The 26,894-nt window shown below is 39.4% G+C and overlaps 1 protein-coding gene across 1 annotated transcript in view; it reads right to left on the bottom strand.

The window, feature by feature from the left end:
• TPRG1 (tumor protein p63 regulated 1) overlaps nucleotides 1–26,894 on the bottom strand; it is a 172,064-nt gene that overhangs the window by 11,245 nt on the left and 133,925 nt on the right. The window contains exon 5 of the mRNA XM_047732816.1: nucleotides 7,176–7,329. Within this exon, the coding sequence (XP_047588772.1) occupies nucleotides 7,176–7,329 (154 nt within the window). The remainder of the gene's footprint in view (nucleotides 1–7,175; nucleotides 7,330–26,894) is intronic.

Below are 26,894 nucleotides of genomic sequence, written 5' to 3'. Positions count from 1 at the left end.
TATCATCATCAAACTATGACTTCTTGAAGACCAAAATGCAATTCACCTCGACATTTCCATTGCAAACACCCTCTGGACTGTCAGGATATCTTTTCCTAGCTCGACAAATGTCTTTAGATTAGATGACCGGATGCTTCTCCAGTCCTCATCATCAGCTTCATTCAGAGAAGCCTCTGTGGCCTCAGCATCTAAGTGCTGGGAAGAAAAAGTTGACACTATTTCATACTCCATGAACGTGGCATTTCATTAGCGTCAGCTGCACTTCGTTTCTAGTCATTTTGGTGAGCCCTCTAAAAGGAGGAGGGACCATAAAGACAAAGTGACAAGTAGCACATTGAAGGAAAGGCAGACAAAAGGCCAAGTCCCCAAGCTGGCTTTTGAGCATCTCAAGCACCTGAACTCAATCTGTGTGACAGGAACGCCGTGTCATCTGATATGAATGCCACCAGCCACATTCTTTTCTCTAAAAGCTTTTATACACCCACCCTTGGCTCCTTCTTTTATTCCAGTCTTAAAAACAGAGGGTCAAGTTTTAACAACTCAAATTACATAGGAGCTGAGTGCTGCTTGGGGTAAAGTATAGCAGTGTGTGTGGGTGGGTGGGTGTATTGGAGGTTGCGGGGGAGGGAGGGTGGTGGGAGCCTGGAACGTTCTTCTTGACTCTATAGCAATTATTTACCAGCTGAGTGACTGGGCTCCTGGGCTGCTTCAGGTGCCGTCTGCTAGCAGTTCACTGCCTAGAGTCTCAGTTTTCCTTATTACAACCATAACTTGCTTCCTGTTTACACTGGGTAAAGAGACCAGGTTTCATGCCTGCAGGCCCACATTCCTCAGCTGAGCAGTTTTCCAAACCTTCAGGCTATAAGTTTCCCTCTGTAGGAAGTGAAGTATGCTGGGATAAAGAGCAAGTCCATCCAACACCCAATCCTGGAAACCAATTGAAAAGCCACACAACTGGATAGAATGTTTCTATCATCCTGGTACATTTCACCTGGAATTATTTTTATGGAGACGCTGTCATTGTGGGTATGTTCAGGTGTGTAGAGAGAAAAAGGAGGCTGAGACAGAAGTTTCTTTCCTCTAAGAGAGGTTCCTCTACATCCTGATTTTCATCCTCTTCCTATTCCATTCCCCCAACTCTTCCCGATCAACACACACTTGTTCTAAATTCTAGCTAAAACGAGCTATTCTTTATTCAAGAACATTTCATATACCTTGGTAATTTGCAGGTTCCAGCCACCTTTCTTTTATTTTAAAATGTTTGTTCTCGCATCCTTTGATGCTTACATCACTCATACTTTGAGTTTCACTTCAAATGTTATCATACTTGTTAACTTTCGGATTTACTTTTTCCCTCTTCTGGGCTACCGTAGAAACTTGTGAGTCCCTCTATTAACCGTCTTAGCATATTAAATTATAATTTGTTAATTACCTTTTTTTTTGCTTTCTCCCTCTACTCTCTAAGTGTCTGGAGGGCAGAATCTGTTTTATTCTTCTCAGTATCCCAGCTTACTAGCACATTGTTTAGCATGTAGTATTCATGCTAAATGCTAAATGGGCAATTCAATGAATATTTGTCAAATTGGTGTGAAGGGAAACTAAGGAACTAAGGATGTAAAGTTACATTTGATTGCCAAAACATGAATTCACTTTCATACTTCCCTTGAAAAGAAGGGTAAATATGCCAGAAAAGAGTAAAAATGATTGGTCTATAGATCCCTTTAATTTGATTATAGATCATTCATGACCCATTCACTATTATTCACCACCTCTGGACTAGGTCATTAGTTCACCCCAGCAAGACTGTCCACACATCCTAAGAACCCAGCAAGGCAATAGTTAAAACAGGGGAAATGAGACTACAAATTACAGATATAGAGTGGATGAAATAATCAAGGATAATTGAGTCTTGTCATAAGTATAATATATCACATTCCATTACATCAATCAATACACACATACACATATGCACAAAGAATTTCTTCAGGTTTATACCCATTTCCTCACTTACTAGTAAATTGATTAGGTTGGCAATAGAGCATTTTATTGTAATACCTTAGTCAATTCATTTAATCACTCTAAGTACACTCATTTTAAAAATAGAGATAGCTATCTTGACCTCACAGGATTTTTGTTAGTGGAATTACATGAAAACATGCAAACTGTAATCAATAAATATCGTCTGATTATACAATATTACATGAGATTGTTTTATATCTTGTAACAAGAAAGTCAATGCCAAAAAATGATTATTTCCTATTTTTACATCTGTTTTAAATGAGTAATGCAAAGTATATGCATACACAGATTGAAACGGGTTGGTGAGGCTCGGAGATAAGCAAGAATGTCTGGAAAGAGGCCATTTGACCATCATATCTGCCAGATGTAGAGTGCTATAGAGTTAGTGAGATGAATACAAGAAAAAAAGGATGTATTTTGAAGCTGTATTGCATAAATTTGATAGTAATTTTTTAGATAAGTGTTAAGAGACTTAGAGATCGTATGAATTTGGATTTAATTAATGTGTCCATTGATGATCTTTCCTGTGGTAACTGCCTGACCAGCAAAGCCCATGACTCAGCTTTGACCCAAAGTTATATGATTTGAGACCTCTATTACCAGTTTTTCTTTCTCTCTTGAGCTTCAGACCTAAATTTCTAGCTGCCTGAAACCAACTAAACTCCATGTTCCATGACGTCCTAAACTCAACAAGTCCTACACTGAACCTCCAAACGTACTCTCCTTTCGGTTTTCCCCATTGAAATTGATGGAATCACCATCTACCCAAACCAGAAACTACATCATCTTCAACCTCTTTCTCTCCTCCACCTACTATATCATGTAAGTTACCTGCTTCCATTAATTCTGTCTTGAATATCTCAAAATTTCTTTATTTTCTCTCCATTCTTACTGACCTTAACTTAAGCCCTTATGCCTATTATTTGAGCCATTATAATTATGATAGGAATATATAAGATAAAATTCCATAAACTCCAGATAAAAATAAATTACCCTGTTTCTACGACTGTTACTTGTACCTTCATGTGCCTCCACTCCTCTTCATTTGATCTAAACTTCTAGTTTAATCAACTTAGTACTCATTTAAAAATCTTTGCATTTTTATCTGCCTCCTCTGTTAAACAATGTCTTCCACAAAGATATGAATCTTGTCTCATTTATGTTTGTATCCTGAACAATAATACCTATACTTTGTAGATGTCAGAAAATACTTGTTGAATAAAGAGATCTCAGGTGCCATACAAGAAAAGATTCTGAGTAAGAATAAATTTGGATTTTTTAACGTATTTCTTAAATAAGTTATTCCATTGGATTGTACATAATTTGAAAATTTTGACTATATGTAACCCAGCTCTATAGGATTCCTTTTTCTCTGCTATAATAGACTTGTTAAATTGAGTTAAATTACTTCAGGTATTCAATTTAGTTATGCAATTTCCCCATATTTTTCCACTTTTTCCCAATTTATTTATAAGGGGAATGGAAAAACTAGTTTATATCATCCTTTTAAAATCTTATGTTATGCCAAAATACTCACATAAAAGGAATTATATGTCCACAGAATCATCTTTCTTCTTATTTACTCATTTACATTAATATAACTGAGTGTTAATCAAGGCCCATCTTGGAAAATATCCTAAACACAAATAATATTGTGACATAAAACCAACAACAAAAGAGAAATTAAGACTCAAAGAACTGGATCAGAGTATTCATCATCTGACATCACAGATGGAGATCATTTGTTTTCATAGAGAATCAGGACTTGGGGTGGCCTTTGAATAAGAAATAGTTTGGCAAATGAAAAATGCCAGACTGTTGCCAGGAAGTAAAAAAAAAAAAAAAAGCTTTGGAAGAGTAGATTAAGAGAAAAACCTTAAAGGAAATACACTTGACAGATCCACAAAATAGTTTGACTGAAAACCAACCAAGTAAACAACCATTCATTATACTCACATCCACACATGGGAGCTCGAGTGCACACACACATACCTGCTATCTTACTCCCATCTAACAAGAGCTTTATAAATATTGAGTTTTCCTTTTAGCCTTGACTAATAAGAAGGCTTGTGTAAAATTAATATTCCATTCTACTAACCACATTCATGGTATTTGGGAGTCAATTATTCTATCCCTCCATTTGACATTTTGCTTCTTATCTTCCTTTTAAAATTATTTTTTTTTTAAGATTTTATTTATTTGTCAGAGAGAGAGGAGAGCGAGCGAGCACAGGCAGACAGAATGGCAGGCAGAGGCAGAGGGAGAAGCAGGCTCCCCGCCAAGCAAGGAGCCCAATGTGGGACTCGATCCCAGGACGCTGGGATCATGACCTGAGCCGAAGGCAGCTGCTTAACCAACTGAGCCACCCAGGCGTCCCACTTTTAAAATTATTTTATTGTATTTATATATATATATATCAGAATAAAACAAAGTACCATCAGAAATTAGAGTAATGCAGTGCCATTTCTCTGCAGTGAATAGAACTTATTCTTTAATCCCTTACCCTGAATGTATTCCAGCAAAGGACACTCCAGGCGTAAGCACTTAATGCATCAGATATGAGGAATAAGAGACTTGGCTCAGAAAGTGATGGATGTAGAAACCAAGGCTGTTGGTATTTATTTTAACTTACAATAAAATACAATTACTATTAATGCAAAATACATATTATTTTAATGACCAGAACTAGACTTTCTTTAAAGGTGGGAGATTACTTTGGAAAAGTACATTATTAAGCATTTGGGGTTGGATTAGCAGGTGTTAGAAAAAAAGAAACAGACAAAATAATCTGAACTGTTAATAAGAAGAAAAGAAGAAGGAGGAGGAGAAGAAGAAGAAGGGGGAAAAAAAGAAAAAGGAGAAAGAAAAAGAAAGGAGAAGAAGGGAAAGAGGAAGAGAAAAGGCAAGCATTTGGGGAGGAGGAAGACAGGATCCAGAGGAGAGGAGAAAGGATTGTGAAGCAATGTATCAGAGTATTATAATTAATAAGAATTTTAAAAACAGGGACACCTGATATTCCCTGTGAAGTTTGGACTCATTATGATATAAATTCCCACTCCATCTCCCTGAAACCCTCAGCAAGTCTACTCTCACATCAATGCCTTTGTGTAATGGTTTTTGTTGTTCTCATTGGTTTTCATTTTGTTCTGTTTTGTTGCTTTTGGGTGGTAGAGTTAGGGGCTGATGTTGATGATGAAGCTTGGGCTTGCAGCATCGTGAAACTGGACTATTAACATGATCCATACAATGTACATACAATGTATGATCCATACAATGAACTAACTCAGTGCCTGCAATTAGCTGGAGGTTCACCTGGAGACCATAAGCCCCTGAGGACGTTTGCATCAATCTTGTAAAGACCATTGATCTTTCTGAGAGCAGAAGGGATTTAAGCCAACTCCATCTATATATGAGGGAGAATGAAGACTCCATCTATCCTATAATCATTACTGCATTACTCCTTTTTAAAATAGGGGGCTTATCAATCAAAAATATTTTTATACATATGCATACTTGCATGAATAGGTGTGTTGGAAACAACATAGGCCATGCAATGCATGCCATCCCTTCACAGAAGGACTTTAGATGTATGTTGCTAATTTTTGAATTTATACCAAATAGAGAGTTGTGATGTTTGGAAGTGAATGACAGCATATAAAAGTAAATGTAGAAAGGACAGAGAAGGCAAGAATTTCTTCATCTATCCCATTTAACCTTACAGTGCTCCAATGAAGTTAGGGGCTTATGGTCTCCAGGTTTATCTCTGGCCTATAAGCACACTCCTATGTGTATATGGATTTTACTGAAAATATAAAAGTCTGATCTTTCTCTGCATTTATAGCTCTAATTGTTTTACTTCCTGCCTACTTAGTGTGCTAGCACTGCCTGAATTTCCCTAGGGGGGATGAAAGAAGAGTAGAAAGACTCTCCCTGCCACTATCCCTCCCTGATAAAATCTATTTGGGGAGGTGAGATGGAAAGACATAAAAATACTCTTAATTAACTCCTGATTGCTTTACCGTGTATGGAGCATTTATATACACATTATCCCATTTACCCTTACAGTGCTCCAATGAAGTTAGGAGGAAGGGCAGTGATCATCATTATGTCCATTTTAGAGAAGAGACTACCAAGGTCCAGAAAGAAAAATGACAAACATGACCAAAGAGCCATATCTGACTTTACTTCATAGTATCCCACACTCCTTCTCTGAATAAAATAATTAGAATTTAATGACATACGTAAAATTATATGTATCCTTTCGGCAATAAACAGAGTCAGACACAAGTATTGTGATTTTTAAATAATATTACACTCTAATTTTTGGTAAGAAATTAGCAAGGAGGAATCAATATGGTTAATATAAGCATTATATATTTTTTATTTTTTTTTTAATTTTTTTTTATTTTTTTCAGCATAACAGTGTTCATTATTTTTGCACCACACCCAGTGCTCCATGCAATCCGTGCCCTCTACAATACCCTCCACCTGGTGCCCCCAACCTCCCACCCCCCACCCCTTCAAAATTCTCAGATCGTTTTTCAGAGTCCATAGTCTCTCATGGTTCACCTCCCCTTCCAATTTCCCTCAACTCCCTTCTCCTCTCCATCTCCCCTTGTCCTCCATGCTATTTGTTATGCTCCACAAATAAGTGAAACCATATGATAATTGACTCTCTCTGCTTGACTTATTTCACTCAGCATAATCTCTTCCAGTCCCGTCCATGTTGCTACAAAACTTGGGGATTCATCCTTTTTATATTTTTTATTTTTTAAAAGATTTTATTTATTTATTTGACAGAGAGAGAGATCGCAAGTAGCAGAGAAGCAAGCAGAGAAGAGAGGGGGAAGCAGGCTCCCTGCTGAACAGGGAGCCCAATGCGGGGCTTGATCCCAGGACCCTGAGATCATGACCTGAGCCGAAGGCAGAGGATTAACCCACTGAGCCACCTAGACACCCTGACACTTTATATTTTTAATAAATAAAACAGCTCCACTGTTTACTAAAAAATACTGCAAAACTTGTAAAGTTTGTATCTGTATAAACCCAGGTTGTATCTTACCTTTTTTTTGTTTGTATTCTGGAACAGTACATGTTTTAGAAGCACATAGCTTCATCATCAAAGGTGATCTAAGAGTGATGCCCAAACTGCCTACCTCACAAATTTCGAGGAACTTCTCATTGGAATACTTCATAGGGTGCTCAGTGAAGGTCGCATAAGGCACCTCAGTGGACCATGGGTTCCAGCGGGAAAAGAGGGACTGCTGTTCCAGACTCCCCCAGTAGATCCTAAGACCTTCTCCTTGTCTCCTACAAGAAAGGAATTTCCTTTAGATTAGCCATTGCCATTAGATTAACACAAAAAGAAAAGGATGGGAAAGTAAGGTAGTGTCTCAGTTAACCTTTATAATGATGCTAAATGACTTGCCTACTAACTTATTGATTATTCCAGGAATTTAGGAGGTGAGAATGAAAGGATAAATTTGGTTCCAAACATGATGAGTTCTGGGTGTTGTTGAGAATCCTATTTGGAAATGCCTTGCTGGAAATGTGACTTGGTGCTGAGGACCAAAGCCAGGGATGGAAATAGGGATATTAATCTCATGCCAATATTCCGATGATAATGGTTAAATGGGAAAGAGACAGGAAGATTCAAGGTGGTCAGACAGGAACTGAAGTGCTAAGGTGGCAGGAAGTTTCAGGAAGGAGGGGAATGACAGCAGTTCCAGTTTCCACAAAAAAGAAAAAAAAAATGCAAGCAGGAAATGACTGAGAAGAGACATGGGACATCAAGAACAGTAGCATATATATGATCCTTAAGAGGGATGATGATCTATTCAAAATATCTGTGACTTCAGCTTTGGTTCTCTGTTCTCTGCACACATTCCATGCAGGAAAGTTGCAGAAACAAACATATCAAAGCTCATAAAGGAATTATGCCTGTCTTTTCACACACTACCTGGTATAACCCAGGCCTGGTCATCTGGTAAACCCAAGTGCGAAAACAAGAGGAAGCTTGGGAGTGATGGGAGGGAAGTTGTGGCAGGAGAGTGTGGCCACGTTGAATAACAAAACTGTAATTCCTGTGGTCTCTTCTTTTACATGTGCCCATCAGAATTTATGGTTTGTGGTTTTAGACATTTCTAAATGCAAGAGATTCCTGGAGGTTAAGCTAAGCTCAGGTGCTTTGCATTCAACAAGCTTTAAAACTAAGTTGCCTGTAATTCTAAACAGCCCCATGGAACATCATAGAGCTCTCATTTCTTCTAGAAATTAAATCCTGGGATCTAGAATAAAAACCCAGAGCTTAATTGTGGTACCTTCACAAAGCTGTCACTTCCTGTATTAAGGAAGAATACCTTTGGGAATGCTATTGTGGCTTCTGGGTGTTTATCCAAGTAGAGATGTGTATAAACACAATCTCACACATAGACATATACCACCCCACTTTCCCATTGGCTGATCTCTGAGATTCTATTTTCAAAAGGAAATAAGAAAAGAGTCTGGTTCATTCTACTGCCCACTTCTCAGATTTTTGATCATTATGTTTGAAAGCTGACACTGAACCATTTTTTTAAATTTAATCCTTCCCCCACAAAGAAAAAAAAAGAAAAGAAAAGAGGAAAAGAAACATATTGTACATACCTCTAAAGTTCCTTTTCTAATCTCTCACCTTCCCAGCTGCTATGCTGACATTTATCATCCCTCACCCCCATACGTTCCTTCATTCTGTTTCTTTTCTTTCTTTCTCTCTCTCTCTCTTTTTTTCCCCCTGGCCTGGTAATAAGCTCTAAGCTCAGTGAATATTCTATGCATGCTGGTTAATGGAGCACTCTGGCTATAGTCCATTCAAACAACTTGTACAATGGAATTATTATGGAATTATTTACTGCTTCATGTGTCAATTTATGTGCTTGGTGCAATTTTGCTTTTATCCAAAGGCAATGAAATATGTCAAGATAGCTTCTCTAATAAGTACACTTTATATTCTTTTACCTTAGGGAAACCTCAAATGAAGTTTAAGCGTGAAATTCAAGAGGGACCCTATTTCTAAATAACCAATCAATTTGAGCATGACAATGACATTTCTCAGAAATGTAGCATACTTCTAAATATACAAGTTCATACTCAGCCATCAGAAAGGATGAATACTTACTATTTACATCGACCTGGATGGAACTGGAAGTATTAGGCTGAGTGAAATAAGTCAATCAGAGAAAGACAATTATCATATGGTTTCACTCATACATGGAATATAAGAAATAGAAAAGAGGATAATAGGGGAAGGGAGGGAAAACTCAATAGGAAGTCATCAGAGAGTGAGAAAAACCATGAGACACGACTATAGGAAACAGAGAGTTGCTAAAGGGGTGGTGGGTGAGGGGATGGGGTAATTGGGTAATGGGCATTAAGGAGGGCATGTGATGTGATGAACACTGGGTGTTATAAGCAACTGACGAATTATTGAACACTACATCTGAAACTAGCGATACACTATATGTTGGCTAATTGAATTTAAATTTAAAAAGAAAATAAATAAATAAATAAGTATACAAATTCAGCCAACCTTCTCTCTTAAGCTCCACTGGTGATATCTTAAGAAGATAAATCTGCAACTAAGAAGTCTCTCCAAAGGTAGAACTAAGGCAGTGCTTCTCAGCAAAGACTTTAGTATGAGAGACCTATGAAAATCTGTCATCTTCTGTTCTGTCAAATGTCATTAGAATAATTATGGAGAATATAGATGCCTTTATGACCAGGAGCATTCTATTAGTTACTTAGGCTCACCACGAAAGATAGCATATGATGTAACAGAATATAGTGAAAAATGCAAAGAATAGGATGTCATGTATAATTTTATTAGAGTCTTTGTTCTGACGCTTAATGCTGTGTGACTATGAATGAGCTAGTTTCATTTTCTAAATCTCAGTTTTACCTTATGCTCTTTGCATGTTTCCATGTGACACCTTATGACCTCAGTAACTATATAAATGGTGTAGACAGCTACGGTCATGATGCTACTGACATTCATCCAGTCAAGGACATACAAGATCTGAAAGAAACCTCTGGGTTATGGCTTCAGTTTAGAGGCATCAAATTAGCCCCCTGAACACATCTTCTGGTGCAAAGACTATACCAAGCATTGTCCCATGATTCCTAGGGAACTTCAGCACCTACCATGATACCTCACAAACATGTAAAAGCACAAATCCGCACCGGTGATGGAATAGCATTTTAGTGTTTATAAACTAGAGAACTTCATAGCTAGAAGGGCTCTTGGAAGGTAAAACCCAGTGCCTTCTTTCTGGATATGAGAAAACTGATACAGAAGGATAAGAGCTTCCTTGAAGCATCATTACACACACAGCTGAGCTGTTGAGAGCCCTGGTATCCCAAGACTTCATTTAGGGGTCTTTTCACCATGCTGGGCTATCATCACAAAATGCATTCCAAGTTAAGGTCCTGCTATTGCACAACATAGCCTTATTTCCAACTGACATATAGTTAAAAGATTTGCCCTGAGGAGACCATCATCATCTGTAGGCAAAAGGCCTGCCCAGAGATCATAGCTAAAGGTGAAAAAGGAAATCGCAATCACAAAAGGAACTCTGTGTGTGTGTGTATGTGTGTGTGTGTGTGTGTGTGTATACACACACACACACACACATATAAATATTTATATAATAATAGTATATATATTTATTATATATTAAATATATAATAATAATTTATATATATAAATTATATATATACACACATACGTAAACATGTGTGTGTGTGTGTGTGTGTGTGTATACTATTTATGAGATTGCAGGAAAATAAAGTAGCCATGGGAGTGAAGAGAGAAATTAAGAAATTACAAACAAGTTATGTCTTCAGGGTAAGAAGACTGATCTTTCTCACCGAGCTGCTATAGTCAAGTTTATCAAAGTGGGGGTACAGTTCTGGATAAAGAATGTCAACACCAAATTATTATTATTTTTTTTTTAAAGAGAGAATCTTTTTTTTTTTAAGATTTTATTTATTTATTTGACAGACAGAGATCACATGTAGGCAGAGAGGCAGGCAGAGAGAGAGGAGGAAACAGGCTGCCTACGGAGCAGAGAGCCCAATGCGGGGCTCGATTCCAGGACCCTGGGATCATGACCTGAGCTGAAGGCAGAGGCTTTAACCCACTGAGCCACCCAGGTGCCCCCCAAATTATTAAGTAAAGAAAAATTTGCCAGCTTTCTGCTCCAAATCATACTTTGAGTGTAAACCCTGGCTTTGAGCGTTATATACCATCTTTTCAATCTTTAGGTAACAACAACTTCATGAGGAACAAGAGGATAACAGGTGAGAAAGTGTTTTGTATGCTGTAAGGCATTGTCCCACTAGCAAATCTTGAGTTCTTAGTGTGTACCATAACACTTACTGTGTACTATTAGAAACTTTATATTTTTAAATTTTATTTAACTGTTACAGAATTTTTCTAAACATCTTTGATATAAATAAATGAATTTAACAAGAAATATGATAAAGAATATGACCAGGCTTAATCAGATCAGCAAGTCAAGAACCACTAAAGGAATAGACTAAGAAGGGGGAGGAGAAATACCAGGATCCCTACATAGACAAAAGCAGAAAAACAAATCTCTAGAACAGAGAAAAACAGAAGGTTCTGGAATATTCTACATTTTTCTTCACCTATTGATCTCTTCCTCCACCTGACTCTGAGTCTCTGAAAACTTATGAGTTTAGCTTCTGCTTTATCAGTGTTTTGATGTGTATAACTTCCTACTTACATTAAATCTATCAGAAACTTCCATTTAGCTGAAAACATCCCTATAGCTCTTTTTTCTTCAGACTGAATCAGCATGGTTCCGTAAAACTTTTCTAACAATTTAAAAATAATCTTTTAAATCGCTTCAGAGGCATTCCCTGAAACAGTCCCAAGAAGTTTAACTTCACTCCCACAATGTAATTAGCATATTCTCTGTACAGTACAGTGTATTGTTGCAGGTAGAGAAATGAATAAGACTCAGCCTCTGAAATCCAGAAGCCCATCACCCGTTTTACCATCATCTCTTTCTCATACCTCAAACAGGTACAAATAGAAACCCACAGATCTCTTTATAGAAGCAGAAGTTCACCCATTACAATTTACTTCATTCCCGTTTTCTATCATCAGGGAAACCATCTGGATGTGGCCTCCATTCCCACAGTAGTAGCAGCAAGAAAGTCAATGTACCCTTCACTTCTGATAAATTTCAAAACCTTCTAGAAAGATATAGAATTAGAGGAAATTCTCCATAAGGATTCATAAGAACTTGGTGGAAGAAGAGGGCTTATAACAGTTGGAGATTTTTAGGATCCTGGACTGTCTGAGTTAGAGGCCTTTTAAGAGATATGTTTCTAATTCTTTCATTTTATAGATGTATAAACTGAGGACCAGAATTTTCAAAGATCAGAGTTCTTCCTTTAGTCTTGTTAATTACATGTTCCACTCAGTGACTCAGACTAGAATTCTACTCAAACACAGTTGTTGTCAGGGTAGAAACCTAAGCAATTACTACTTTAAACCATCATAGCAGCTGAAGAGATTTGCCTTCTACACCACAAAAAACAAAGGCATTTTGAAGAGATGAGGTTTAAGGTTTATACAGAAGAAACTATCATCCAAGTGCCAAAGGACCAATCATGAAAAATAAATGAACACCACAAAAAAAGGAGCTCCAAGTTGAATGGAGGGAAAACTTTCTTTGATAACAATTTTCGTAAGAATACATTATTTTTGACAGGAAAGACTCCTCTCCTTGAAGTCATTTTTAGCTGAACCAGGAAACTATGCCAGCCAGTCACCAGACTGAGTTAATTTGCTCATTCCACACATTCTACTACCTTCAGAAAGAAGCCATGCATCCTTCAGCATAGTACAACATAGCGGTCGTACAACATAGCTATTCTTTCTCTTGACTTCCCACTCTCCTTCCACCCTGGCCTTCACAGAGGCTGAGCTAAGCCTTTCAACCACCTGAGAGAAGACATGAATGAGGAGGCAAGTCCCCAGAAGGAGAGATGGCAGCTTCCATTATTACCTCCATCAGTTGCCCCTCCTTTCTACTCATCTCAGATCTCAAAGCTCCACCACAGAATTAAAAACATAGCTCCAGGCACCAAGCCGAGATTTATGAGGAAGCACAGACATTAAGTCCTGCTCTAAACGCAGGGCGTGTGCTTGTAAGTATGTGAGCAAACAGAGGGAGGCCGCAGGGGAGGAGGGCGGGCTGCCCAGGGGAGAGAGCTGTTCAGAACAACACAATATATTTTCTTAATGTCTCCTTTTTCCCTACCTTACAGCCTGTACTGTTGAAAAGCAGACCTTCTAGAACCATGAAATGTTAGTCCCTTGCTTATTTAATCTGGACAAAAGGTGGGGGGGTTGGCACCCTGGAGGGTATTCAATGCTTCTTTTTGCTCATTGAATGACCTCAGATGAAATATTTTCCATGACAAGAACCCCAAAGACGCTGGCACTGTGTCAGACAATAAGATTTGCAGAATGTGTTTACATTCTCTCTGTGTCCCCAGGCTGTTCTAACCCATCGGCAGGTGGTGCCTTTATCTGCTCTCTTTGCTCACCTGGCTCCCTCCCAGAAGTTTCCAGGCCCTTGGGCTCAGTGAGATTAACCATTTCCTGGCATGGGAAACCAAGAAATTTGTGGGTTATTTTACATGAGAGAGAAGTAAGTGATAAAGTAAAACAGACCAGACCTAAAGAAAGAACTCTGGGGCAATGTGGTGTCATAGCAAAAACCTTGGATGACAGGTAGGACCTGGGTTCAAAGACTAAACCTGCTACTGACTTGCTGGATAATTTGAACCATTTCTTCTCTCTGGGTTCCAGGGGACCATCTATAAAACTAGTAGTTGAACTAGATCACCTCTAATCTCCTTTTATGCCCTGATAAATTAATATCTATTATGAAAAAATAATTTATATCCTACCAGTTAGACAAAAGCCAAAGGATAAATTAGTGACTGAGAAATTCCTAGAGGGCTGCTGAGACTTTTTCTTCTTCTAGAGGAAGAATGGATCTTAAACTACAGAATAAAAGATGTACAGTTAAACCAAAAGCAGAACCCAGAGAAAGTGAGATGAATTAGAAAAAGAGCTACAGAAAAAGGCTATGGAATCTCTCAGGATGAAAATCCTTAAAAGAAATGTTTATTTGCTTGGGAAACTTAAATGTGCTTATCCTCGAGGGCGCCATGTTCAGGGCTAAGGTGAAGAAGACTAAGATCTGAACCAGAGGTCCAACCTAAGATCTTGTGACTCACAGTGTTAGTGTATATGTCTGTGTGTGTGCGTGTGCACACATGTGCATGCCTACGTACATACACACACAGCAAATGTTTAGGCTAAAGTTACAGTATGCAAGGTACATAGTAATCACTCCATAAATCCATGTTTAATAAAGATGAATGAATGAATAAATTCACAGAATTCATAGGCCAGTTAGGATGCCTGTGAATGCAAATGCCATATCATTCCATTCTTAGAATCTTACATGTTGTGGTAGTAAGAGCTTTGAATTTGTATTCAGTAAAATGTGGGTCTAAGCTTATTACTGATGCTAACTTTCTTTGTGGCTTAGAGCTGGGCACAACATCTCTGAGCCTCCATTTCCATTTGCGACAGTCTGATTATTTGTGTCCTAACAAAATGTATATATTGAGATCCTAATGACCAAGATGATGAAATCAGGAGGTGATGACTTTGGGAGGTGATTAGGTCACAAGGTAGAGTCCTCATGAATGGGATGAATGCCTTTATAAAGGAGCCCCCAGGGAGCTCCCTCACCACTTCCCTTATATGAGGACACAGGGAGAAGGTGCCACATGTGAACCAGAAAGCAGACACTTCCTAGAGGCTGAATCTGCTAGTATGTTGATCATGGACTTCCCAGCCTCCAGAAGTATGATGAAGGAATTTCTACTATTTATAAGCTACACAGTCTCTAGTATTTTATTATAGCAGCCCCAGAAGACCAAGACATCCCTCTTATAAAATAATTGTAGAGAGCAAAATGGAGTCGCTCGTGTCAAGCAGGAGCCTGTGTCAAGCAGTGACGCAAGCATTTAAGATATTGCAGCCAGGAGATCTCACCAGGACCAAGGTCAGCTGACCTCCCCACAGGACTGATAACAAGCAGAACCCAAGGAGGTCTGCAGAGACCCGAAACTGACTGAATCCCTTAAAAAAGAGAAGGATTTTGTCAGCAAACTGTGAGACTCTTCAGACATGACCCCTCTATGTCTGACCAGTTAAAAAGGAAACTGCCACAATCTGCCCAATCAATCACCTAACAGAACAGAGATCCTTCCCTCCATGAACATCAGAAGCAGTTAAGTGCCCAGAGCTGACCCCGACCAGCCCTAGGCCTTATCTCAACTGTGCACCCACAGACCGAGTTCGCATTCGTTTGTTTTCTTCCTACACCCTTCTGTTACCTTGTTTGTTGTGTGGCTTGTCTTCTCTCCTGCTCTGTGGGCTGTGTAAGAAGCCAAATTTAATCACATGATGAACTGTCATTGAGTTTGGAATTCTGAACCTGCTTTAGAATTGTGATATAACTTTGCTTTCTGATTGAACAAAGCTGACATTGCGGAAAGACACAACTCCTGTGTGTGCCTTCGCTGTGTGCTCATGACAATGACGGAGGCTTTGGATCAGATATTCTCTAGAGGACACTCCAAGTATGTGCCAGTGGAACACTCCTGACTCACCAGACTTAATCATTACCTACCTCTGGGTTTCACTTAAATAACATACAGAGATATTTTATTTTCCAGAACTAACATGAATGGATTATTTAGATAGAAATCATTCTAAAACATACATACTTATTTTCTCAAGCAAATTATATTAAATATAATGAGTATTTTTATGGCTTAATAAAAATCATCACAAACCAAATTTTAAGATCTAAAAGGGATTTATTATTAACCATTTGTGTCCTATGTTCCTGTTCCCTTAATTTTACTAAAACAAAGACTGAAATCTAAAAGATTACCTGGATTCATACTTGATCTCCTCCTAATATTTTCCTACACTTCAATGCTTCTCATTATGAAAGCCAACTGCTGTACATGAAGAATAAGGCTATTTACCCAAACTCTAAAAGATTCTTGACTGCCAAGTTTTTTAGTTCTTATATCAGCCCTCTCTTCCTCTATCTGTCTTATTTCTTGCTGCTATCAACATTCCTGACTCCTTCTAATTTGCTTTTTCTGAACTTTCTACTGAGGGGGAATCTAGGAATGCATTACTTTTGGGGTCATGGGCAAATAATTAAACAAAATGACACTCTTTTCTATGCCCTTTCCTGTAAGGGAAATTTATAGCAAAAGCTTTGTTTTCATAGATGATATTTAAATGGAGAGCTAACCCAGTAGTGTTGATGGAGAATAATTTTTAGATGGGGATCTGAATGGCTCGAGTTTTAGAAAGTCCCTTGGGAGTTCCATGTCTATGAGAATGAAATCTGATCTCAGAATTAATAATGCCAACCACCTTTCCACCAATGGGGTTGACATGAAATTTTGTCATCCTTCAGGTCATACTCTGGTAGACTGGCACTGTCATATTCTGTATAAGAAGTCCTATACTCGGGGCTCCTGTGTGGCTCAGTGGGTTGGAGCCTCTGCCTTTGGCTCAGGTCATGGTCCCAGTGTCCTGGGATGGAACCCCGAGTCGGGCTCTCTGCTCAGCAGGGAACCTGCCTCCTCCTCTCTCTCTCTACCTGCCTCTCTGCCTACTTGTGATCTCTATCTGTCAAATAAATAAATAAAATCTTAAAAAAAAAAAAAAAGAAGTCCTATACTCTGACCCATCTTTCAAACTGTTTAGAGTATAGCTCCCATAATACTTAATGATCAATCTGAGTAGCAACATTATCAGCATATCTCTGCTAGTATTATTCAATATAGTCCAGAGAAAATGCTCTAAATAAAATGTAATGGGGACTTAGCTGCAGGAACAGTCCCTTATATTTGAAGGTATCAAATAGGGCCTCATTCATTCCGTACATGTTTAGGAGATCTGAGGGTTGATTGACAAAGAGGATATTTTGTGGCATTGCTGGAAGTCTGCCTACTCCTAGCAGTGCTGGGAGTAAAGGTCTAGATCAGAACTGTGTCTACAGTGATGAAAGAGAAAGGCAGTTAGAACCTATCTGGTCCAGGTCCTGTTCTTGTAAACAGCAAAGCAAATAAGGAAGCAGTTAAATCTCAAGAAGAACAATAGTAAGCTTGTTTCCCTTCTGGTTAAAGGATTGAAAGAGACATTCTAGAGTATTAACAATATTGATGCAATAGGATTACTTTCCTCCTTTTAAAATTCCCTACTTTTGGGGCTCCTGGGTGACTCAGTGGGTTAAGGCTTTGGCTTAGCCTTTGGCTAAGGTTATGATCTCAGGGTCCTGAGATCGAGCCCTGCATCGGGATCTCTGCTCAGCAGGGAGCTTGCTTCCCCCTCCCCCTCTGCCTGCCTCTCTGCCTATTTGGGATCTCTCTCTCTCTCTCTCTGTCAAATAAATAAATAAAATTTTTAAAAAATTCCCTACTTTCTGTAATAAGCATGTATTATTTTTACATGGAAATGAACAATTGCATATTTAAGATGATGTCATCCATCACAACCAGAGCCACGACTAATTAGTACCAGCAGTGGGCTAAGACCTCTGCATCTATTACCTCTAGTCCTTACCACAAAAAAGTTTGGTTTATAATCTCTACTTCACAGAGAGATCCAAAGCCATCAAGTGGTAAGTGGTAGAACTGGGATTCAGATTTAGATCTCCCTGGTTCCACACCCCCCCCACAACGGCATGGAACCCATTGGATATACAAGACAGAGACGAAAATGAACATTGGTGCCAACCAGCTGCGTGTTCCCCTCACAAACCTAAATAAAGCCCATCAATGCAGAGCTCACATTTTTATTTGTAGTTTCTGTTCACCTCAACTAATCCACCTTCTTCCACCTTTCTCCAGAATGCTGATTCCGACACCTAAAGGGGTTTCCAGTTGCCTTTAAAATTCAGAAACAGGGGGAGGAGTCAAGATGGCGGAGAAGTAGCAGGCTGAGACTACTTCGGGTAGCGGGAGATCAGCTAAATAGCTTATCTAAAGATTGCAAACACCTACAAATCCAACGGGAGATTGAAGAGAAGAAGAACAGCAATTCCAGAAACAGAAAATCAACCACTTTCTGCAAGGTAGGACTGGCGGAGAAGTGAATCCAAAGCGACGGGAAGATAGACCGCGGGGGGAGGGGCCGGCTCCCGGCGAGCGGCGGAGCAACGGAGCAAAATCAGGACTTTTAAAAGTCTGTTCCGCTGAGGGACATCGCTCCAGAGGCTTAACTGGGGTGAAGCCCAGGTGGGGTCAGCGCGGCCTCAAGTCCCGCAGGGTCGCAGAAGGATTGGGGGTGTCTCAGTGTCGCAGAGCTTACCGGTATTAGAACGGGGAAGCCGGCTGCAGAGACAGAGCCGAGGAGTGACTCTCAGCTCAGGGTTGCCTTGAACCGGTCGCAGGCTCGGTCAGCTCGGAGCGCGGCCAGAGGCCAGGGTGACGGGAGTCATTTGGCGCTGTTCTCTGAGGGCGCACTGAGGAGTGGGGCCCCGGGCTCTCGGCTCCTCCGGGCCGGAGACCGGGAGGCCGCCATCTTTATTCCCGTCCTCCGGACTCTACGGAAAGCGCTCAGGGAACAAAAGCTCCCGAAAGCAAACCGGAGCGGATGACTCAGCGCGGCCCCGGGTAAGGGCGGTGCAACTCCGCCTGGGGCAAAGACGCTTGAGAATCACTACAACGGGCCCCTCCCCCAGAAGATCTACGGGAAACCCAGCCAGGACCAAGTTCACCTACCAAGGAGAGGGGCGGAATTCCAGAGGAGAAGAAAGCAAAGCACGGAACTCATGGCTTTCTCCCCATGATTTTTTAGCCTTGCAGTTAATTTAATTTTTTTTTCTTTTTCAATTTTTTTTCTTTTTCTCTTCTTCTGCTAAATTTTTTTTAACTTTTACCGTTTTCTTTTTTTAACGTTTTTTAAATAGTTTATCTAATATATATATATTTTTTCCTCTTTTTATATTTTTTCTTTATCGGCTTTCTTTTTTTTAATAGTTTTTTTTTTCTTTCTTTCTTTCTGAACCCCTTTTTATCCCCTTTCTCCCCCCTCACAATGTGGGATCTCTTCTGATTTGGCTAAAGCATATTTTCCTGGGGTTGTTGCCACCCTTTTAGTATTTTACTTGCTCCTTCATAAACTCTTATCTGGACAAAATGACAAGGCGGAAAAATTCAAAACAAAAAAAAGAACAAGAGGCAATACCAAAGGCTAGGGACCTAATCAATACAGACATTGGTAATATGTCAGATATAGAGTTCAGAATGATGATTCTCAAGGTTCTAGCCGGGCTTGAAAAAGGCATGGAAGATATTAAAGCAACCCTCTCAGGAGATATAAAAGCCCTTTCTGGAGAAATAAAAGAACTAAAATCTAACCAAGTTGAAATCAAAAAAGCTATTAATGAGGTGCAATAAAAAATGGAGGCTCTCACTGCTAGGATAAATGAGGCAGAAGAAAGAATTAGCGATATAGAAGACCAAATGACAGAGAATAAAGAAGCTGAGCAAAAGAGGGACAAACAGCTACTGGACCACGAGGGGAGAATTCGAGAGATAAGTGACACCATAAGACGAAACAACATTAGAATAATTGGGATTCCAGAAGAAGAGGAAACAGAGAGGGGAGCAGAAGGTATATTGGAGAGAATTATTGGAGAGAATTTCCCCAATATGGCAAAGGGAACAAGCATCAAAATCCAGGAGGTTCAGAGAACCCCCCTCAAAATCAATAAGAATAGGTCTACACCCCGTCACCTAATAGTAAAATTGACAAGTCTTAGTGACAAAGATAAGATCCTGAAAGCAGCCCGGGAAAAGAAGTCTGTAACGTACAATGGTAAAAATATTAGATTGGCAGCAGACTTATCCACAGAGACCTGGCAGGCCAGAAAGAGCTGGCATGATATATTCAGAGTACTAAATGAGAAAAACATGCAGCCAAGAATACTATATCCAGCTAGGCTATCATTGAAAATAGACGGAGAGATTAAAAGCTTCCAGGACAAACAAAAACTGAAAGAATTTGCAAATACCAAACCAGCTCTACAGGAAATATTGAAAGGGGTCCTCTAAGCAAAGAGAGACCCTCAAAGTAGTAGATCAGAAAGAAACAGAGACAATATACAATAACAGTCACCTTACAGGCAATACAATGGCACTAAATTCATATCTCTCAATACTTACCCTGAATGTTAATGGGCTAAATGCCCCAATCAAAAGACACAGGGTATCAGAATGGATAAAAAAACAAAAATCATCTATATGTTGCCTACAAGAAACTCATCTTACACCCGAAGACACCTCCAGGTTTAAAGTGAGGGGGTGGAAAAGAATTTACCATGCTAATGGACATCAGAAGAAAGCAGGAGTGGCAATCCTTATATCAGATCAATTAGATTTTAAGCCAAAGATTATAATAAGAGATGAGGAGGGACACTATATCATACTCAAAGGAACTGTCCAACAAGAAGATCTAACAATTTTAAATATCTATGCCCCTAACGTGGGAGCAGCCAACTATATAAACCAATTAATAACAAAATCAAAGAAACACATCGACAAGAATACAATAATAGTAGGGGATTTTAACACTCCCCTCACTGAAATGGACAGATCATCCAAGCAAAAGATCAACAAGGAAATCAAGGCCTTAAATGACACACTGGACCAGATGGACATCACAGATATATTCAGAACATTTCATCCCAAAGCAACAGAATACACATTCTTCTCTAGTGCACATGGAACATTCTCCAGAATAGATCACATTCTTGGTCCTAAATCAAGTCTCAACCGGTATCAAAAGATTGGGATCATTCCCTGCATATTTTCAGACCACAATGCTCTAAAGCTAGAACTCAATAACAAGAGGAAATTTGGAAAGAACCCAAATACATGGAGACTAAACAGCATCCTTCTAAAGAATGAATGGGTCAACCAGGAAATCAAAGAAGAATTGAAAAAATTTATGGAAACAAATGATAATGAAAACACAACAGTTCAGAATCTGTGGGACACAACAAAGGCAGTCCTGAGAGGAAAATATATAGCAGTACAAGCCTTTCTCAAGAAACAAGAAAGGTCTCAGGTACACAACCTAACCCTACACCTAAAGGAGCTGGAGAAAGAACAAGAAAGAAACCCTAAACCCAGCAGGAGAAGAGAAATCATAAAGATCAGAGCAGAAATCAATGAAATAGAAACCAAAAAAAACAATAGAACAAATCAACGAAACTAGGAGCTGGTTCTTTGAAAGAATTAATAAGATCGATAAACCCCTGGCCAGACTTATCAAAAAGAAAAGAGAGAGGACCCAAATAAATAAAATCATAAATGAAAGAGGAGAGATCAAAACGAACACCAAAGAAATACAGACAATTATAAGAACATACTATGAGCAACTCTACGCCAACAAATTTGACAATCTGGAAGAAATGGATGCATTCCTAGAGACATATAAACTACCACAACTGAACCAGGAAGAAATAGAAAGCCTGAACAGACCCATAACCAGTAAGGAGATTGAAACAGTCATCAAAAATCTCCAAACAAACAAAAGCCCAGGGCCAGACGGCTTCCCGGGGGAATTCTACCAAACATTTAAAGAAGAACTAATTCCTATTCTCCTGAAACTGTTCCAAAAAATAGCAATAGAAGGAAAACTTCCAAACTCATTTTATGAGGCCAGCATCACCTTGATCCCAAAACCAGACAAGGATCCCAACAAAAAAGAGAACTACAGACCAATATCCTTGATGAACACAGATGCAAAAATTCTCGCCAAAATACTAGCCAATAGGATTCAACAGTACGTTAAAAGGATTATTCACCACGACCAAGTGGGATTTATTCCAGGGCTGCAAGGCTGGTTCAACATCCGCAAATCAATCAATGTGATACAACACATTAATAAAAGAAAGAACAAGAACCATATGATACTCTCCATAGATGCTGAAAAAGCATTTGACAAAGTACAGCATCCCTTCCTGATCAAAACTCTTCAAAGTGTAGGGATAGACGGCACATACCTCAATATTATCAAAGCCATCTATGAAAAACCCACTGCAAATATCATTCTCAATGGAGAAAAACTGAAAGCTTTTCCGCTAAGGTCAGGAACACGGCAGGGATGTCCGTTATCACCACTGCTATTCAACATACTACTAGAAGTCCTAGCCTCAGCAATCAGACAACAAAAGGAAATTAAAGGCATCCAAATCGGCAAAGAAGAAGTCAAACTATCACTCTTCGCAGATGATATGATACTCTATGTGGAAAACCCAAAAGACTCCACTCCAAAACTGCTAGAACTTGTACAGGAATTCAGTAAAGTGTCAGGATATAAAATCAATGCACAGAAATCAGTTGCATTTCTCTACACCAACAACAAGACAGAAGAAAGAGAAATTAAGGAGTCCATCCCATTTACAATTGCACCCTAAACTATAAGATACCTAGGAATAAACCTAACCAAAGAGACTAAGAATCTATACTCAGAAAACTATAAAGTACTCATGAAAGAAATTGAGGAAGACACAAAGAAATGGAAAAATGTTCCATGCTCCTGGATTGGAAGAATAAATATTGTGAAAATGTCTATGCTACCTAAAGCAATCTACACATTTAATGCAATTCCTATCAAAATACCATCCATTTTTTTCAAAGAAATGGAACAAAGAATCCTAAAATTTATATGGAACCAGAAAAGACCTCAAATCGCCAAAGGAATATTGAAAAAGAAAGCCAAAGTTGGTGGCATCACAATTCCGGACTTCAAGCTCTATTACAAAGCTGTCATCATCAAGACAGCATGGTACTGGCACAAAAACAGACACATAGATCAATGGAACAGAATAGAGAGCCCAGAAATGGACCCTCAACTCTATGGTCAACTCATCTTCGACAAAGCAGGAAAGAATGTCCAATGGAACAAAGACAGCCTCTTCAATAAATGGTGTTGGGAAAACTGGACAGCCACATGCAGAAAAATGAAATTGGATCATTTCCTTACACCACACACGAAAATAGACTCAAAATGGATGAAGGATCTCAATGTGAGAAAGGAATCCATCAAAATCCTCGAGGAGAACACAGGCAGCAACCTCTTCGACCTCAGCCGCAGCAACATCTTCCTAGGAACATCACCAAAGGCAAGGGAAGCAAGGGCAAAAATGAACTTTTGGGATTTTATCAAGATCAAAAGCTTTTGCACAGCAAAGGAAACAGTGAACAAAACCAAAAGACAACTGACAGAATGGGAGAAGATATTTGCAAATGACATATCAGATAAAGGGCTAGTGTCCAAAATCTATAAAGAACTTAGCAAACTCAACACCCAAAGAACAAATAATCCAATCAAGAAATGGGCAGAGGACATGAACAGACATTTCTGCAAAGAAGACATCCAGATGGCCAACAGACACATGAAAAAGTGCTCCATATCACTCGGCATCAGGGAAATACAAATCAAAACCACCATGAGATATCACCTCACACCAGTCAGAATGGCTAAAATTAACATGTCAGGAAATGACAGATGCTGGCGAGGATGCGGAGAAAGGGGAACCCTCCTACACTGTTGGTGGGAATGCAAGCTGGTGCAACCACTCTGGAAAACAGCATGGAGGTTCCTCAAAATGTTGAAAATAGAACTACCCTATGACCCAGCAATTGCACTGCTGGGTATTTACCCTAAAGATACAAACATAGTGATCCGAAGGGGCACGTGCACCCGAATGTTTATAGCAGCAATGTCTACAATAGCCAAACTATGGAAAGAACCTAGATGTCCATCTACAGACGAATGGATAAAGAAGATGTGGTATATATACACAATGGAATACTATGCAGCCATCAAAAGAAATGAAATCTTGCCATTTGCGACGACGTGGATGGAACTAGAGGGTATCATGCTTAGCGAAATAAGTCAATCGGAGAAAGACAACTATCATATGATCTCCCTGATATGAGGGAGAGGAGATGCAACATGGGGGGTCAAGGGGGTAGGAGAAGAGTAAATGAAACAAGATGGGATTGGGAGGGAGACAAACCATAAGTGACTCTTAATCTCACAAAACAAACTGAGGGTTGATGGGGGGAGGGGGTTGGGAGAGGGGGTGGGGTTATGGATATCGGGGAGGGTATGTGCTATGGTGAGTGTTGTGAAGTGTGTAAACCTGGTGATTCGCAGACCTGTACCCCTGGGGATAAAAATATATGTTTATAAAGCTGTAAAAAAAAAAAAAAAAAGAAAGAAAGGATGAATCCCCAAGTTTTGTAGCAACATGGACGGGACTGGAAGAGATTATGCTGAGCGAAATAAGTCAAGCAGAGAGAGTCAATTATCATATGGTTTCACTTATTTGTGGAGCATAACAAATAGCATGGAGGACAAGGGGAGATGGAGAGGAGAAGGGAGTTGAGGGAAATTGGAAGGGGAGGTGAACCATGAGAGACTATGGACTCTGAAAAACGATCTGAGAATTTTGAAGGGGTGGGGGGTGGGAGGTTGGGGGCACCAGGTGGTGGGTATTGTAGAGGGCACGGATTGCATGGAGCACTGGGTGTGGTGCAAAAATAATGAATACTGTTATGCTGAAAAAAATAAAAAATAAAAAATAAAAAAAATTAAAAAATGGTAAAATTCAGAAACAATCTCTCAGCCTCACAGTTGAGACTTTTTGCACTATGGTTCCAGCATTTTTTCATTTCCAAAACTCAAAGCCACAACTCTTCAATGATCCAACCAAACAATGCGACTTGCTGAGCCCAGCTTACAGCATTTGTGAGCATTTCACCAACATGATATTATTCTGTGTATTTGTCTCATATCATCAAATGAACCGCGAGCTGTCCAAGACGAGGGTCCATGCATAAATCATATACATCCCCCGACAAGATCTTATATAAGATATACTTATATAATATAATAATATATTATTATATTTTATTATTATATATAATAATATATAATAATATAAGATATACTTATATATAAGATATATGATATCTTATATAAGATATACTATCTTACAGTAAATGATTTTTTAAAAATAAGTAGACCCATAGTCTTTACTGTAAAAAATACACATCAAAACAGAACAAAAATACTCTCCCTCAAGCCAGATAGATCAAGCTGCTGCTTTTGTCTTTCATTAGTCTACATTTCTGAATTGCACTCTTTAAAACTGAGCTCTCCCATTGTTTTCTGTTTTTTAAGCGGGCGGGGGGGGGGGGGGGGGGAGGTGTACCTCAAAGGACATGCTTAGAGAAAGGCCCAGGATGGAAGGGGCTGTACCTTTGCCTGCAGGTCGTCTAGGACCCTGCTCTAAGAGCACTGGCTGCAGGGGCTGGCATGTCAGGCCTGCGCTGAGGTTTCTGTGTGTACAGAGGAGAGGGCAACTTTTACAATCCAGGAAAACTCCACACAATAAAGGAAACGATTCGGAGGCATCTCCCTCTATTATGAATGGGGATATTTGGCAAATCACATTAGCCTTGGGTTTGTGTAAGTTTTGGTCTCCTCTCTCAACAGGAAGTTGCTTTTAAGCACCCCAAACAGCCAAGTTTCAACAGGCACGGAGTAGCTAAGTTAAAGGAAAGAAAAGCATCTGAGAAAAACATTTTTTTTTTTTAATCTCCTGTTTCCACTTCCTCTTAAAGGGAGATGGAGATTAGATTGTCTGGAATACACACACAGACAATGAGAGAGACCGGTTACCAGAAACTTGTGGTCCAGTTCTCCTGTGTCCTTTGGGAAGCAGACGGGGCCACCCAGGAAGGCAATGGGCATATGAGAGCTCTGAATGAGAGAAGAAACTCAGCTCTGCCCACCAATGCTTCACCTTGATCCTACTCCTGAGTCAGCAAGCATTTTGCCTTTTCCCACTTTGGAGGAATTTGGAATGAAACAAATCTCAAGAGAATATATGTGATATACCTATTTATTTTCCCCTTGATGCTTAAGAAAACATTTTATGGGGAAGTTTATTTATGGTATTCCCTACAGTATGCTATGTCGGCCAATAAACAATAAAAACCCGTCCATCTCTAACTTCTATGCACAGACATGGTCCACCATCAGCATCACATTCTTCCCTGGTCACGGTTGACATGAGCCATTCAAACTGTTCAGCAAGAAAGGTGTGCTCAGTGCCCACCCCCATCCCTGCCCAAAATGGTTATACTCTATCACAGGTAAAATTCAGACAACATAAGTATACATATTATTTATGAGATACTTTGATATAATAAAGAAGTCCTAGATTTTAGAGAGAGGATGCAGACCTGGGTTCGAATCTATGCCTTCATTCATTATGTAGCCTTGGAAAAAGCACTTAAATCCTCATAGTCTGTTTTCTCTTTTGCAAAATGAAGAGACAGTTGCCTATTTAGCAGAACCGTTGCTGGCTGGGTATAGTATGCATGTCACCTCTCATCAGAGGTTTCAAGCCCTCCTTTAGCAGACCTCTGAAAAGTCAATCAGAAGGCAAGGTATTTCTGAATTCTCTTGCACTCTTGCTAGTTTCTTTTCCATCCACCAAAAACTGCCAAATCATAAATATGGGGGGTGGGTGGTAGAGGAGGACAAAAAAGGAACAAGGGGTGAAATAAAGGCTATGTACAAAGTTAAGAAATCCAGACATTTCATGAAACAGAACTGATTTACCTACATTCCACAGTGCATATTTGCTTTGCGGTAT

The sequence above is a fragment of the Lutra lutra genome, chromosome 1 (assembly GCF_902655055.1).
Source record: "Lutra lutra chromosome 1, mLutLut1.2, whole genome shotgun sequence".
Lineage (NCBI taxonomy): Eukaryota > Metazoa > Chordata > Mammalia > Carnivora > Mustelidae > Lutra > Lutra lutra.
The sequence above is the reverse complement of the archived record's forward strand: the minus strand, read 5'-3'. Positions and strand labels throughout refer to the sequence as shown.